This window comes from Abramis brama, assembly GCF_963993115.1.
Source record: "Abramis brama genome assembly, chromosome: 6".
NCBI classification, from domain to species: domain Eukaryota; kingdom Metazoa; phylum Chordata; class Actinopteri; order Cypriniformes; family Leuciscidae; genus Abramis; species Abramis brama.
Window position 1 is genome coordinate 36,288,328 of NC_139968.1, and position 17,753 is coordinate 36,306,080.

At 35.9% G+C, this 17,753-nt stretch overlaps 1 protein-coding gene across 1 annotated transcript; it reads left to right on the forward strand.

Annotated features, from left to right (window-relative positions):
* Positions 1–7,867: 7,867 nt before the first annotated feature.
* On the forward strand, positions 7,868–17,279 carry LOC311084779 (uncharacterized protein). The gene is made up of 7 exons (XM_084117049.1): positions 7,868–8,102; positions 9,159–9,473; positions 10,542–10,862; positions 11,514–11,843; positions 12,713–12,844; positions 12,976–13,007; positions 13,610–17,279. The coding sequence occupies exons 1-7, from the start codon at positions 8,051–8,053 to the stop codon at positions 13,736–13,738; spliced, it is 1,311 nt and encodes a 436-aa protein (XP_083973175.1). The 5' UTR covers positions 7,868–8,050; the 3' UTR covers positions 13,739–17,279.
* Positions 17,280–17,753: the final 474 nt, after the last annotated feature.

Here is a 17,753-nt window from a genome sequence, read left to right on the forward strand (position 1 = left end):
CAGAAATGTCTACAATGCAGCCAGCTTTACAAAGACTGTGGGGCTGGCTACCAGGGAAATGGACAACGGGGAGAGCTTGTGGGGTTTTACTCCTCAGATAACAACCCTGGCTACTGTAGCTGGGATTGCTTTTTGGACGATGGAGGTCTTGAAGAGTGAAGTGTGTGTGTGTGCGCGCAATGCGTCTTTGATGTAACAATTTTGGTCACTTTTTTTGTAGTTCAAGTGTGTTGTCAATATATATTTTTTCTTTTTCTTTTAAAAAACAATTAAATTAACTGGAAATTATTCTTCATTATTGTACTGCATGTGGTTGATTTGTACGTTATTTTGCTTTAAATACAAAATTCTGATTAATTATTTTCATATTTTTAATTTTAATATAAAAATTTTTTTTACAAAAAAAAATCCCTTGCAGTTATTGTGTGTTGTCAAAATAATGTAAGATTATTTGGGTTTTTTTACATAAAAACAATTAACTTAAATTGTGGAAATTATTCTTCATTATTTTACATTGGTTGATTTGTACATGTTATTTTGGTTTAAATAGAAAATTCTGAAATTCTTTTTACTATAATATTATTAAATAATATTAAATATATAATATTTTATATAATAATATAATATTTTAAAAAGTCATAAAACGTAAAAGCTTAGTATACCGCTTCGATATTTTGCGTGAAGATTAGGTCAGGTGACGTTTATATATCCACTCAGCGCAGTGGAAGTGACGTGTGTGTGTATATATATATATATATTCTTTTATTTGCTGATGAACAATCAAATAACAAATAAGGAAAAAAATTTACAATTACAGCAATGAAATGGCATTGGATGACAAAAAAAAGGAAAAAAGGAGGAAGACAGTAAATACACTAAGTATCAAAACAATGGAGAAATAAAAAAGAGGTATTAAATCAAATTACATTTCACTCAACAAAATATCATACAATTTCAAAAGTTTGACACTTTTTTTGTTGTTAATTCTTTTCAGCGTCTTTAGTTGAAGTCACACAGAAAATTATTTAATTTGGGTACTTTTAGATCAAATTTGCATTTATGAATAAAATATTTTGCCAATAAAATAAATGTTTCCAATATATTCTATTCTACAATTACAATGAGAAAAATAACAAATTACATCTCCCAATACAAAATCAATATCTACTTTTAGCTTTGAAACAAGGAGTTTTGACAATTCCAACCAAAATTCTTTAACAAGGGAGCAATTAAAGAAAAGATGATCAATTGACTCTGTACTGCTTTTACAGAAATTACAATTCAAATTAGTATTACCAAATTTAGATGTGATTTCGTAAGTGGGATATATATTATGCAGAATTCTTAAGTGTAGTTCTTTCACCTTGTTGGGGATACAAAATTTGTAAGGTAAGAGCCATGCTTTCTTCCAATTAATATTTTCTATCAAAGAATTCCAAAAAAAATTCCCCCTCCGGGTAATTCGTTTTCTTGACTGAAACACACTTCTTATTATTTTATTGCTACATTTTGGGTCATAAATACTCTTGTCTTCAATCAGAAATTTCTGTTCACTCTTTACAATCTCTTCAAATGATAAATGACATTTCATTAGATGAACAAGTCCATTTGGTATAGCTTTTACCATTGTAAGAAATTCCTTATGAATAACAGGGAAATTATATTTAGACATGAAATCATAATAAGAATAAACATTCCCTTGTGGATCTAACAAATCACAAAGATAATCAATACCCTTTTCATGCCAATTCTTAAGAAAAATCGACTTGTTCTCTGCAAGAATAGTTTCATTGTTCCATAGCTTTCCTTTATGTGGGGAGAAATGGTGGACAAAGCAAAGTTTCCATGACAAAAGAGCCTGTTCGTGGAATTTAGAAAGTTTTATAGGAAGCTTAGAAGGCGAGAAATTACAGGTGAGCAAAAACTTAAGCCCTCCCACTTTTTTTATAGATATTGTGTGGGATAAAATACCAAATAAACTCTGGAGAATTGACACAACTCTTTACCCAATTCAATTTGAAAGTATTGTTTACATCAAAAAAATCAAGCATTTCAAAACCTCCCTCAGCTTTTTACCACATAAAACCTGTTTCTTCAGATGCTGATGTTTGGAGGTGACGTATATATGAGCTCCGTCGCAGTGGAGGTGACGTATTTCCGCTATTGAGTGGAGCTCCACTAGCCCCATCAGCCAGACCAGAGCCCGTCTACGGAGAGCCTGCCCACTTCCTATTAAGTCCTATTGTACCGAATTTTGGTTGTAGTTCCACCAGAGTTCCACTGGGAGCGATCGCCCATGAGTGCAAAATGAATGGGAGTCTATGGGGCTAGACGGCTAAATGTGTCTCTTTCACCCGATTGCCGTTGAGAACTCTCAGATTTGATTGTAGGTTTTGCAAGTTCAACATGGGTTATAGGTTGAAAGTTAAATGAACGAGTACATATATCCTTTCGATTTCTTACAGGTTGAGTTGTTGTTGCCCATAACACGCTAGCATTCTGCTAATGAACGCTGATTGGTCAGTGAAGGACTGATTACGACCAGAGATAGCGCTTGATGGCATCGTGGCATCCGAAGCAGGACCAGAAACAAACAAAACAAAAACTCTTCTAGCACGTGTATTTTACCTGTGTCAGCTGTGTTCAATGCCTCGAGAGAAAAGAAAGTGCAGAGCGCGAACGCACCAGAGTGACTGAAGGATTGCCGTAAAGCAGTATCTCTGGTCGTACGATGTGTATGACGTCATTGACACTTTAAAAGACTTTTTAAAGCAAATAAGTGACTCTAAAAAATCTAACACCCAGCAATGTGTAATTTCTTTGCATCTCCTTTCGAATACATCATTCAAATTACTAGACAAAAAATTATATCCTGAGAAAAGTGGATTTTGATGAGTATAGCACCATAGACCTCCATTCATTCTGCATTCGTCCTGTGAGCGCCCTCATATGGAATCAGAGTGGAACTGCAACTGTAGTACCTCTGAAGAAGAAGTACAAAAAGATTAAAGAAGAATAAAGAAGAATAAAATAAAAGAGAGCGCTGCAGTTATTGCTTCTTTAACAGTGTATTGATTCTGAATGGCAAATAATAAAAACATACATGTATAACAGATGCTCAGTACATTACATTATCAGTGCATATAACACTTTTCTTACAAAGTAATGACTAGCTGTAAATATAAGTAACTTCAAGCATGTCTTATCACACTAGAGACGTGTGGCATTTACAACTGACACAGTGACACTTGTTCTTTACAAAGTGAAAACACATTTTCAGACTAAATATTTACCCGAACCCACTAAATGACAGTATGAAATTGATGACAATAATGCAGCTGAGATATCAATTACATGCTCATGTCCAACCAATGTTCACTCCATCGTCCAATGTATTTCCTACAATAAAGTCACTTACAAGATTGATGAAAACTATTGAAATGCATAACTCAATTCACAGACATGGAGTTAATTACCCAAATGTGCAAGTTTCAGATAACTCATAAAACTGAAACAACATCATAAACTCTTATATATTCAAACAATGTTGACATAAATGACTCTCTCTCGTGTATAGCGGGCTAACGCGCTGATCGCGAGGCATCCATGCTAACCATGTGCTCAGAAATGCTAACACATGACACACTATCACTAAACTAAAATAAACTACTTTCAATCCGTACAACTCATCAGTGTTGTATTAAACAATGTTACTACTCAAGAACCAAGTGTTTAGTTACCTGAAGAAGAAGTACAAAAAGATTAAAGAGAAATAAAAGAGAGCGCTGATTGCTTCTTTCTGATATCTGCAAAGGATTATGCAGTTGTTTTTGACGCAATACCTTCTGGTCTCCTTCAGTTGTTGCGCTCTGCTAATGCTGTTGATCTGAATATAACTATTGATTTCAACTTGAGGTTAGAGGGTATAAGTATTGTTGATAAAAAATGCAACAATAGTTTCCTTGTAGACAGTAGACAGATTTGTTGTTCATTTAGAATTCCTCCAGATAAAAGTTCCTGGAATTCACGCTTCCAGGACATTAAAGGGTTAGTTCACCCAAAAATGAAAATTCTGTCAGTAATTACTCACCCTCATGTTGTTCCAACCGCGTAAGACCTTCGTTCATCTTCGGAACACAAATTAAGATATTTTTGATTAAATCTGAGTGCTGGATCACTTCTCCATAGGCTGCTAGGTGACTGAAACTTGCTGGCCCAGAAAAGTTATTAAAGAGATCGCTAATATAGTCCAAGTGACTACAGTGGCTTAATCTTAAGTATATCAAGCGACGAGAATACTTTTTGTGTGCAAAAACAAACAAAAATAACGACTTTATTCCACTATTCATTTCCTTCTCTCTGGGCCTCGTAGTGTTTTTGCGCTGCGCGTCTGTGTTACACGTCACCACGTAGGCTCACAATTGGCCGAAGCTGGTCATGTGTGTGATGCGTGGTGACGTGCAACACAGACGCGCAGCGCAAAAACACTACGATTTAAGAAAGATTTGAAATATCACGTGGCATCAGACAGGGTTGCCCAATATCTCCCTATTTATTTTTAATTGCTGTCCAGTTTCTGGCCACCTATATCACACAGAGTTCTCTGAATGGTATTAGAGTTGCAGGTAGACACATTATTATCAGTCAGCTGGCCGACGACACTACCTTGTTTTTACAAGATGCCTCCCAAATCCCTGCCGCTTTAAACTTAATACATTTTTTCTCTGAAGCTTCTGGCCTCCGTCTTAACTTAAATAAATGTGAGCTCATGTCTGTTAAAGATTGTGCCACCTCAGCTATGTGCAATATTCCAGTTAAAAATCAAGTAGTCTCGCGTAGCCAGACCTTCAGACTGACGGCTGAAGGTCTGGAATTCATAGCAGCTTTCTTTGGCCAAGGCCCGCCCATAAGGCCGTTTGACCGACATGTCAAACAACCAATTACAGTTCGTTTCGTTCAGCGTCACGTTTCGGGGCGTGGAAATGTCCCCACAACAACAGACCGGCGTGCAACAAGTCAGTCAGCATAGAAAATCAAAGAAGGAGAAGAAAACAAGCAGTAAGTCATTGATCTGTTCGTGCACGTATAACCTCGCATACTTTTGAGAATCCTACGTTTAGCTGATCTTGATAAATGCTCATTGTCACTCATGTAAACACAACAGTTTTTCTTCCGCAATCACACGTCTGCGCTTTGTTTCCCGGCGGACCGAAAATAAACACGACACTCGCGCCCCCGGAAATCCGATAAAATTCAACCAATCAGATGACGACTTCGACATTCCTGAAGTGTTTCCAGTTAAGTGTACCATATGCATCAGACGTTTAGCCAACGTTCCGTGGGCGTGACGTCTGAGGCTGAGACTAAAAATCAAGTAACCTATCTAGGAATTATAATAACCAAAGACCCTAAACTTAGATGTCCGACAAATTTCTCCTCTGTTATAGACAAAACTCAAAGAAAACTAAATTTATGGCTTCAAAGAGACTTGTCCTTAAAAGGCAGGATCCTTCTCTCAAAGGCTGAGGGTTTATCCAGACTCTCCTATGCAGCCCAATCTCTTTATGTTGATAATCGTACCCTTAAAATGATTGATAAAATGCTATTAGACTTTGTCTGGAAAAGAAAATGTCACTATGTCAAAAAATCAGTTTTGATTAACTCTACGGAATGTGGTGGGATGAACTTTATAGACTTTTCAACCCTCAACAATACCTTTAAAATAAACTGGCTTAAACATTATTTCTTCAATCCATCCTCTATTTGGAATGCTATCCCCTCCTATATTTTTTCTAAAGTAGGTGGCCTGGGGTTTCTTTTGGTCTGCAGCTATGACATCTCCAAAATTCCTGTAAAGCTTTCAAACTTTCATAGACAAATGTTGCTCGCTTGGTGTCTTATTTTCAAGCACAACTTTTCACCACGTAACTGTTATATCTGGAACAACAAGGACATTACATACAAGAAAAAAAGCATCTTTTTTGAAAATTGGTTCAATGATAACATTACCTTAGTTATTCAGCTATTCAAACCTGATGGACAATTATACAGTTACAATGAATTTATCGATGCTTATCCTGTGTTCATTTCTCCTTCAGTTTTCTATTGTCATGAACTCGATTCCTTCTGGCGTCAAAATGCTGTTGAAAAGTTTCTCCCTCTCTGGTCCCATTATCACAAAATTAGATCCGTCCCAAACATTTGTGGGTAAAATGTGCCTCTCTGCCAGCCATTCTAAGAATAAAAATATTAGAATGCTCTTTCAGCAACTTTATGTCTCTATTCCTCATGTTATGTCTTATTGGAATAGTTTAGTAAATGACATACCTTGGAAAAAAGTTTGGTCTTTACCTTATCGATACCTCCTAACTAATAAGGTGAGAGAAATTTCTTTTAAAATTCTGTATAAATATTACCCAACTAAAATGTTCATTTCACACAGATTAAAAAAAAATATCGACACCAGCTGCTCTTTCTGTAATAGTACTCCTGAAACTCTGGCTCATTTATTCTGGTCCTGCAGTCATGTGGAAAAATTCTGGTCTGAGATTTTAAGACTTCTGCAAATTAACATCCTCCCAAATGCATCATTTTCCTTCAAAAATGTCATCCTTAGTTTTTATGAACATGAAGAAGACAGTAGATACTATGTTATTAACCTGATTTTTTATTTTAGCTAAGTTTTATGTTCATAAATGTAAATATTCCAATTCAAAGCCTTTATTATGTGTCTTCATGTCTGATATAAGAAGATATTTTGTATCCATTAAAAACTCCAATAATTCCAAAGCCTTAAAAACCGTAACATTGTTTGAAAAATTTGACGTATGTAATTGGTGATTTGCAAATGTTTATCCTCTCAAATGTACCTTTGGGTTTTTTTTTTTTTTTTTCTCTCATTCCTGTATAATTGATCTGTGCTCTGCTCTTCTATATGTTGATTGTTTTAAGCCCCCATGTTACTTGTTTGTTCAATCCAATTTTTCTTGTGCTTGTGTTTGATTTTCAATAAATAAAAAAAAAAAAAAAAAAAAAAAAGAAAGATTTGAAATGTTTTTTTGTTTTTTTTTGTAATTTAATTGACGAGACTATTTGTCATCTTTTTTTTATTGTATTTGTACTAAATTGTTTTGATGTGATTTTAAGATCTTTTTTAAGGAGATTTCTGGAACTGACATTACTCTGGAGGATAAGAATATAATATTTTTTTACGATAAGCCTTTAGAAAAGAAAATTTGTTTTGTTCTTAATTTGTTTGTTATTTTTGGGAAATATCACATTCATAAATGTATATGGGCAAAAAAATGCACCTATAGTTTTATACAATTTAAATCCGAGCTTTGCAGTATCTTGAATCATTGGAGGGTGTGAGGAACACCAAAGCAAAAAAGACTATAGACTGTTGTAATGCCATGAAATGTTATCCTTTTTAAGGACCTTTGTATTATTTTGTAATTAGATACATGGATTTGATTTTAATACCCCTGTGTATATAGTTGTTACTTTTTTTTCTTTTTTTTTACTTGTATTATTATTAATATTGGTATTTATATATTATACATTTTATATTTTTTTATTGGTTTTCTTGCTGTTATTATTGTTTTGTATTACTATTATTTTTGTATTAAATTGTTGTATGTTCAATTACTGAATAAAGCATAAAAAAAGTGATTGCTTATTTAACAGTCAAACAGTGAAGTTAATCATCAGAGAAATTAATAAACCTAGAAATCACTATATCACACAACCAATTCAGAAGCCGCAAGTGTACTGAGAGTGAAACTTCTCTGGCCAGACCCTATTGCTTTTTCCGGAAGCGACACCAACCGATGACGTATCCACACAAACCGAGCCCTCGTTTGTCATTAGTCACGTGATTTTCACGTTAACAACACAAGCCTCGAATCGCGGCTCCATCTGGCACTCCCATTTTTTCTCGACACAAGCTCCGACACCAAGGTTCAAATGTCACATCACTACCTGCCGCTATCCCTACTACCGCCAACCCCTGCAACTAGTCCATTGATATGTTTCAGGAAAAGTGGTGAAAATGAAGCTTCTTTATAGTTTGCTACTACTGCTCTGGTGTTTATTCGACCAAGGTAAGATATTTAGGCTTATATCTCTCTTCCGGACAACGATGAAACCTAAAGTATGTTCTGTTTTGTATAAACTCCAATCGCGTTATATTCGACAGGCTTTCATCGTTGGAATTTCGCGTTCTGTGTTTTTGTTCAACCATGGCATACTCTTTGCGAAAATCTCACTTACTGCCAGCGATAAAAAATAAAATAATAATAATAATAAAAGAAACTTGAAACCAAGATCCAAGCGTTAGATGTCACGTGACTAATCAAATCATGGCACAAATATTGAAAAGTCCGTGTAAATGATCACATCGTGTGATTTGGTATGTCTACATAAAAGTAACCTGGCTTCAGCGTGCAATGCTGCCTTCACGTGGAGATATCTTACTTCCCTCGAACAGTTAGACCAAACCAGAGAGTAACAGAGTAGGCTACTGTGCAAAGTCCTTAGTCTATTTTTTTTTGTACTGAATTTGCTTTTGTGTCTTTTATACACACGAACCTGTTTCAGAAATATACACAGAAATGATAGAGATGACTACAGATTTAACAGATTTAAGTACATAATTCATGTTATACTTGAGTTTGTAAATTGATATTGTTAAAAAAAAGTTAGTCTGCGTAGTAAGTTTTTTTATAAGTTATTCACCATCATTGTTTTAGGGATAAGTTATGTTTAGGTTTACGTTTAGGACAAAATTTTCAGACAGGAATGTTGTTCCAGGATCAACAAAATGTGATGCCTTACTTGGAAACATCACAGTGACCTTAGTTTGGGTCAAGTGTTGATGAAAAAGATGCATCTTGGGCCATTTCTTGAAGAAGTTTCAGACTCACCTGCTCGGGTTCAGTTATGAGTATTTCATATTCATTCATTACAGTAACATTCATTATGAAAAAAGCTATGGGAATATGAAAATTCTTAGTTGCGTGAAATGCACCGATAGGGAAAGGGTGTTGGCAAACTGTCAAAACATAAGCTCACCCTTTGCAGAATATGCAAGATTATGTTAATTTCTAATTTTCTAATGTTAATTTAAATGTTAATAGTACTGTTCATTTCTCCTTCAGGTTTTCCCTGGATTGTTTCAGATGAAGTGTCAGTGATGGAGGGGGATTCAGTCACTTTAAACACTGGTTTTGAAGTAAAACAAGATATTAAATGGTATTTTAATGACATTTGCATTGCTCAAATCAGCAGAGATCAGAGGAAGATCTGTACAGATGTTCAGTGTGAAGATGGTGATATGAGATTCAGAGACAGACTGAAGCTGGATCCTCAGACTGGATCTCTGACCATCACAAACACCAGAAACGCAGACTCTGGAATATATCGATTAGAGATCATCAGCATCCATGAAAAGATCTTCATTGTGTCTGTTTATGGTGAGTCATTATGTGTAGCGGCGTACACTTTAAAAACAATCCAAAAGCCGCAGCAGGCTAAGACACACGGAGATTATACTAAAGACGCGTCACGCTGAAGTATTACATCTGATGTTATTTTTATTACTCCGTTTCACCAGCAGAAAGAACAAACACCAATCACTTACTTTGTTAAATGCATTCAGTCGAGGGAAGATACATTAAACAGCGCATAGAAACAGATAGTGATGGTAGTAACGTCATTGACAGTAGTGACGGTCAAAAGAAAGTTTTTCCCCATGCTCACCCTGCAGCCATGCTCCAAACAACCCGCCATGTCCCACAGGTGAACACACACGCTAATATACACACCACACCCCCTCACGGTGCCATAGTTACAAATGACGTCACACCGCACGTGCACATACACAACAGTATAGAAGGAAATAAAAACGTTTTCATAAAAACGTAATTTAGGCTATAACGCGGAATTTCACGTAATTTGTCAGATTTTGGATGAAAAGAAAATCCAGCCCTCCGTGGGATCTCATGTTTTCATGAGATCTCATGTCTCATGTCTTTACCTGGAAAAATAAAAACTACCCACATACTGTAAAAAAATATATATTTACATGGCTTGGTTGAATTCTTGGTGGAACATGTAGAATGCGGTCTGTTATTTCTTGATAAACGACCGCTGCGAAGTATAACACACCGTTGCCATGAAAAACAGAGGGTTGCTATGGATGCGGAACGGACTATTTTCTTTAGCGAAGCAATATAATCATTTTTAAATCAATAAACTCCTTTTTAAATAAATATTTTGTGTCAAATTATGTATTTATTTTGTAGGTAGCCATGTAATAAGCGGGATAATGTATAGCGAGGCGGTTGTTATTGCGAATAACAACCCCTTCAGGCTGATTCAAGCTCCGCTTCGCGTCGGAGTCCTGTTCAGCCTGTCGGGGTTGTTATTCGCTATAACAACCGCCTCGCTATACATTATCTCTTAGCTGCTACATAATATATATTCAGCTTTCATTTTGTTATTTTGTTTGGCTTATAATTAACTGTTGATTTCTTCTTCAGGTGCTGATGAAGACAGAGTGTCGATGATGGTGGGAGATTCACTCACTCTAAACTCTGGTGTTCAAACAAGCCAACAAGACACAATTAGATGGTCTTATTATTACATTCACATCGCTTTAATCAATAGAGATCAGAGTAAGATCTGTACAGATGTTCAGTGTAATAATGATACTGAGAGATTCAGAGACAGACTGAAGCTGGATCATCAGACTGGATCTCTGACCATCACAAACACCACAAACACAGATGCTGGAGTTTATACACTACAGATCAGCAGCGGCAGCAGCGACACTGAAAAGACCTTCAATGTTATTTTATATGGTGAGTCATTATGTTTAAAATGCAAATCTTGTACATTTAAAGCACATGTGTTAGGGATTTTTTGCTGACATTCAGAGGTGTTTTTTCTCTTTACCTGTATATTAATTTAGATAGCCTACAGTATAAAGATAATTTCTACAAAAACACATTTACTGTTAAAGTGGAATTTGTTGATTTAAATTTAAATTACTATGTGCATGTATGTCATTAAATTTATTTAATTAAAATAGTAATAGAATAGATCAATATTATATAGTATTATTTCTATCTAAATAATAATGTCATGATTACAATTTAATTTGTTATTTTATAAAGGTACTGCAAGATGACACGCGATCTGTCATGTGTGGATATAATAGAAAGAAACTCTATTGTAATACAAGCTTCACTGACTTCATCATCCTCATCACCATCTTTGCATGTTCTGAATTAGATCTGACGTAATTAATATCTTGCTACACAGTCTTTTCGTTGGATACTTTTTATTATTATTATTTATTATTACTTCTACTTGAGTAATTACTTCTATTAGAACTTTTACTTGAGTACAGATTTTGGCACAAAATGTTGCTTTTCAAACTTTTCAGTCAAGAGAGTATGTTTTTTCCCCCGAAAAAGATCCTCCAATCATCTTTTGTTTTTGTGTTTCAGGTGTTTCTGTTTTTGAACGAGATAAAATGAAGAGAAAGTCAGTGAAAGAGGGAGAATCTTCTATTTTATACACTGGTGTAATAAGAAAACTGAATGATTCAATAACATGGTATTTTAATGACACTCTCATCGCTGAAATCAATGGAGATCAGAGTACGATCTGTACAGATGTTCAGTGTGAAGAGAGATTCAGAGACAGACTGAAGCTGGATCATCAGACTGGATCTCTGATCATCACAAACACCAGAAACACAGACTCTGGACTCTATAAACTACAGATCAACAACAGCAGATTCAGCATCATTAGGAGCTTCAATGTTTCTGTCACTGGTGAGTCTCATTTAATCATTCAGTGCATTTTCACTTGAGCAGTTTTAAAATACAGTTTACTATATTTAAATTGAAACAGTAAATGTTTTCATTGTGGCCTGTTTAAAAAGTGAGTTTGGACTCCATATGTACAAGTGTATAAGTAGTGTATCCATATGTATAAGTGTAATGGCGCTTTTCCACTACACAGTACCAGCTCGCCTCGACTCGCCTCAACTCGCCTTTGTTTGGTTTTCCACTGTGTAAAAGTTGTACCTGTACCTGCTTCCAGGTACTTTTTTTCGTATCACCTCTGGCGAGGTTCTGAGCGAGTTGAGGCGATACTAAAATGTGACGTGAAAACATGGCAGACTGCTGATTGGTCAGAGAGAATCGTCACTATTCACTGTGTCATCATTTCCTGCGGCGTTGCTATGACGACCAGGTACTATTGTGGAGGTACTATCTGCAATGGAAAATGGAGCGAAAAGTGAGCCGAGACGAGGCGAGTCGAGTCAGGTTGAGCTGGTACTGGTAATGGAAAAGGGCCATAAATGCTATTTAAAAGTATTCACCTTATTCTTCAGGTGAGAATGAGTCTGGCGTCCGGTGTCATCACAGCTCATTATGCCACTTGATATTGAAAACTGGTGTTTCTAACCATATTATTTTAATGTACTGTTTTAGTTATAAAGGCGCTGGTTTGTAGAGCAAACAGTTTTACGGTTTACTGCACTTTGATATTAGTCTTGTTGATTCCCTATAGCGGGTAATAAATCAGAAGTCTTACACATTTACAGAAAACACATTACTTCTGCGTTGTAAAATAAGGTGTATTGGTAGAGTTGATTATCAGTTGATCTCTAGTAATAATGTGTGTCTGTTTTTAGCTGTTGCAGGTTTATCTTCAGCTGCTGTAGGAGAAATAAGTGCTGCTGTTAAAACAGGAATATGTGCTGCTGCTGTTCTGCTTGTGGCTGCTGCTGCTGTGATTTACTGTCTCTACAGATCAAAACAAAAAGGCAAGTATGCAGCTTATCTTCCAAAATATAAATATAATATTTTTTGTGCATCAAGCTTCTTTAAAAAATATGTAAAAGTACATATTTTTATTTTAATTGACCAAAGTAAGAGTTTGTTGTTGTTTAAACAGAAAACTGGACACCGCGCGATGATCATCATCAGGTGAGATACTCTGAGCTCTGAAACTGTCTGCAAATTTTTTATATAACAGATAGAGATCTGTAAGTGGTGTGTGTGTTTGAAGTTTTCTGTCTGAAAGCATGTGTGGTCTCATTCAGAAATCATTACATAGAAACACCAATAACGATTGATTTATTCACTGCTGGAGAAATGGGCTTTCAATAAAACCTTCACGCCTATACAGTTGAAAGGCAAAAAACTTTTGTATGTATGCCAAAGAAAACAGAAGAAAAACAGCTGTTGTCTTCCATCTTGCCAAATCGGTGGAAAAACTGCAACACCCATAATGCACTGGGCATGTTGCCATCCAAGGCCTAATAGTCATAATAGTGTCGACTTGGAGAATGGGTAAACTTTGTTCATTTACATATACTACCATCATTATAACAATACAAAGCAGGTTGAAAATTGGAGAAGTGTCACTTTAAGAGAGCACTGATCTTGTGCTGTTCGACTTCAGAATGAAGAACAGGCTCTTTACATTCAGCAAACATCAGAGAGAAAATCACTGTTGTGTTTATGCAACTGAATCATCAATCCTGAACATCTGTTTCACCTTCTGTGAATCTGTTTCTGTCTTTCAGGAGGATGATGTCACAGTGTCCCTTCAAACGACTGACAATCTACAGGAGGGTGCTGCTAACGGGACGTCCACTGGTCAGACTGATGGGCCACTGACTGGAGCTGATGATGAGATTCCACAGTATCATTAACATTAAGGAACATTAAGAGAAATAAGAAAGTTAAGAAAAAGTAAATGGAAGAAGATTATCTGACTTTCAGCAAAATAATGTCATGATACCGTATTAGTTTACTTTCGTGGATTTGTAAAAAGGGTCCTTATATTGTGTTAAGAACAAAACTTTTACATGTGCATTCAGAACAGGAGAAAGCCGCCATAACAATCACCGAAGCTACCTCAAGTTTATACCATGGTCTGGGTGAATACTCTATTCTGATTGGCTGCAAGGTGTCCATTAAAAAGTGATAGAGGACACCTAGTAAATAAACTGTCAGGTGTAACCAGGGAAACCAAGTTATTGTTTGTGAAAACTTTAGAGTTCGATTGTAAAATTAATTAAAATATAAACTAATGTTTTAAAAACGTGTTATTTGGCAAGTGACCATGGTATATGCGGGTTAATGCCCTTCGAGGTGTCCATTGTCAGGTATTAATGGACTTCGGCGGAGGCAACCTCCGTTGCGCGTCGGACAGTTCACGCCTCGCCGTCGTCCATTAATACCTGACAATGGACACCTCGTCGGGCATTAACCCTTACATAATTGACATGTTCGCCTTGATGACAAACCTAAAAAAGAAATTTACTAAATATTGAGTTTCATCCATAGACTGTAAAAAGATGGATGACGCCCCTTCACTCTCCCATTGGTGAAAAGTGAAGCCGTCAAAGTCTTAATTTGTCCTGATTTGGGACCTGATTCTGTGCAGTAGAAATACTGTAGAAATTAAATATAGCTGAATCTTTATAAAGTTACAAAAGTCATTCGATAGCAGTGAGGGCTTACTTTGTCTTTTGTATTTTGATTAACAGTAAAAACATTTTTTTAAAAAGCAGCAGGTTTGTTAGGCTGCTGTCCCTTTAAAGGTGAACTAAGTAACTTTTTTACCTTAACTGAACAGCTTCGGAGTCATTGGAATGGTTATATTACTTATTTCGGGTTGAATGGTGGTCGTTTCGCACCCCCCTGGTGCCCGTGAGCGGAAAATCCGCACTTGCAACTTTGAGCCGTCGGGCCGCCGCGCCAGGAAGTATCGCGTGATATGAGGTCTCGCGATGTAAACAATTGCTTTACAGCCAAAAGAAATCTGCTAAAATGCTGCATTATTGCGCTCCCTCACGCTGTTCGAACCCGAATGAAGAAGACGTTTTAAAGAATGTCCCATCTGCTTTGATGTCATTGATCTACTAGCCTCTGGTGTCTGAGAATCGCCAACGAGTTTTTACAACAGTGTTGTCAAATATCTATTCCGAAGCTGTGGGGGGAGCTCTAGAGAGAAACCTGCGAGCAAAAAGCGAGAATACAGCGAAGAAATCCCGAAACTACTGAGCCCTGCTTTAAGACTGAATGCATGGATCCAATATGGCCTGCCCTACTGTACAAATGTTTGTACAAATGTTGCAGTCTGTGAAAACTATTGAAAACGCTGTATTCTGCTGCCATGCCATTAGATGGCGATGCAAAACTGTAGCTGATTATGTAAAATGCATGCGCAGTCATACTTTTCACTGATTTGCATTTTTGTTGTTTTTCTCTCTCTCTCTCTCTCTCTCTCTCTCTCTCGCTCTCTCTCTCTCTCTCTCTCTCTCTCTCTCTCTCTCTCTCTCTCTCTCTCTCTCTCTCTCTCTCTCTCTCTCTCCATTTACATATCCGATGAACTACAAACTTTCCACTGATGTCTGTGAAAAATCTACTGCACATTTATATCACCATGGCTATAGGCGTTACTATATATTTTGTTTCATTGACAACCTTCTTTGTTATCCCCATTATATTCTCTGTTGTCAGTGTTTCCTTGTCTGGAAACAAAAATTGTACACATGCTGCCTGGTATTAGTTGTTGATATCGGAGCATTAATCTTGACATATCTGTTTTGATATATTAATTTATAACTGGTTAGGAAAATGAATATGTTTTCAAGACATTAGGCATTTTGGCCTAAAAATGTCATATTGCAAGATGTGAGTGCTCTTCACACACTATATGTGCAAATGCACATTTTAAGACAATTTAGTCTGTACTATTGACACTGTTGAATGCCTGATTATGTTACATGTTTACAATTTTAGCAATGGCATCTTCGCTACACTAGGTAGTAAAGGAACTTGCCACTATGGTGGTTCCCCGAGAACTAATGGTTCCCTTATTTTGGGATTTACCCATATCCCTTGTTTTGATGCTGAACAGCTCATATAACCAACAAACCTCCCTTGTTCTATCAGCTTTGTTAACTCTAAACTGGTGTTTTTACCGGGAAAAATACATTTTACACTCCACACTGATGCTTGAATGTCTGGTTAACAAAGTTTTGTGGTTAAAAAAAGGCAGTTCAAATCCAGCAAGAGTTGATCCATGAAATATCACCATTGTGTCCTTGACTCTGAATCTCAGGATTTGCACCTGCCCACACTGCCAAAATAACCAAAACCTGGTTCAATGACCATGGTATTACTGTGTAATTACTGTGTGATTTCATGTAATATTCTAATTTTCTGGGATTTTGATTTTGTGGGTTTCATAAGCTGTAAGCCATAATCATCAAAATTATAACAAATAAAGGCTTGAAATATCTCACTTTGCATGTAATGAGTCTATAATATATTAGTTTCACCTGTTAAGTTGAATTCTTGAAATAAATCAACTTTTTGATGATATTCTAATTTTATGACCAGCACCTGTATATTAACCACAACTGTTACTGGCTGCTGCACAAGCATTTTAATTGGGTTAAGTACCTGAGTAGTGTTCATGTTAAAACAATATTGTTATTATAGATTTCATAGAAGTTGAAATGTGTAAAAGTGAGTTTTTCTTGTGTCATTCTGCCTTTTGAAAGTATTGCTGACTATTTTTTTTACAGTGAAGTTCTTGTGTTTATGTGAAAGATGAAGACCTGTGTCCCAGGTCAAAAATACTGTAACATTATCCCTATATTTTCCTCCATTTTGTCTGTTTCAATTCGTAACTTTTTTTCAGTGTGATTTTTTAATGTATCATGTATTTTTTTTTCTTTTCTTTTTCTGAAACTACATTAGCCAAAAAAAAACAAACAAACAAAAAAAGTCCCTAAAAATGAGCCTGTAAACACATTTTCAAACAATGTAAATACATCTGAAAGGTCTTTTTTCATGTGATAGATGCCATTAAAACAGATCTGATCATAACTCATAACTGCTGAAAACTGAAGTTGTCATGATTTTAGAGCTTGTCATCAGAAGAAACTGAGCTAAACTAACATAAAATGTTGAGTTATCATTTTGTACATTTAACACTCACAATCTTTAACCTTAAAGAGAGAGAGAGACATATAGATGAGTAATTTGCAGCTATGTTTTGCACTAGAAATATACATATATAATTGATAAAACTGTAACAAAGCAACTTTTGAAGTTGTTCAGGGACAATTTCATCAGTCCATCTCTGAATATCACAAGTGAACGTTTCCATAATGACCATGCTGTATGTCCACTGGGATGTTTTGATCATTAAACTATAACATTGAAACCTATAGCAGGAATTTGAGCTGGTTTTGTGCTGCTGGTGTGGTTTACTATCATGATGGAATAGCTGGCATTACGTGCTAAGACAGAGCTGATATGATAAAATGTAATCTATGGTTAATTGAGTTTGTTATTGTTCAAACAGGGCAACGGGAGCGCAAAATATCCAGCATGTACGTCTGTGTAATAATAATAATAAAAAAAAATCATTGATTTTGTAAGGCTTGATTTTGTCCAACGTTAGTTTCCGATAAACTGGTGAAGGTTTCTGTGCAACACTGTCTTTTCAGCGTGGCAAAGTAATTTAATTAACTCATTGTTTCATCTGACCCCAAAAATGAAAAAGGTTTAATTGATGTTCATTAATCGTTAAATTTAGGTGAATGTTTGATTATTCTATTTAACTCTTTATTGAAATTGCATTCGTTCATCCGGATTCCTAAAACGTTTTGAGTCTTGCACTGGCCGGGTATACGATCTCTTAAA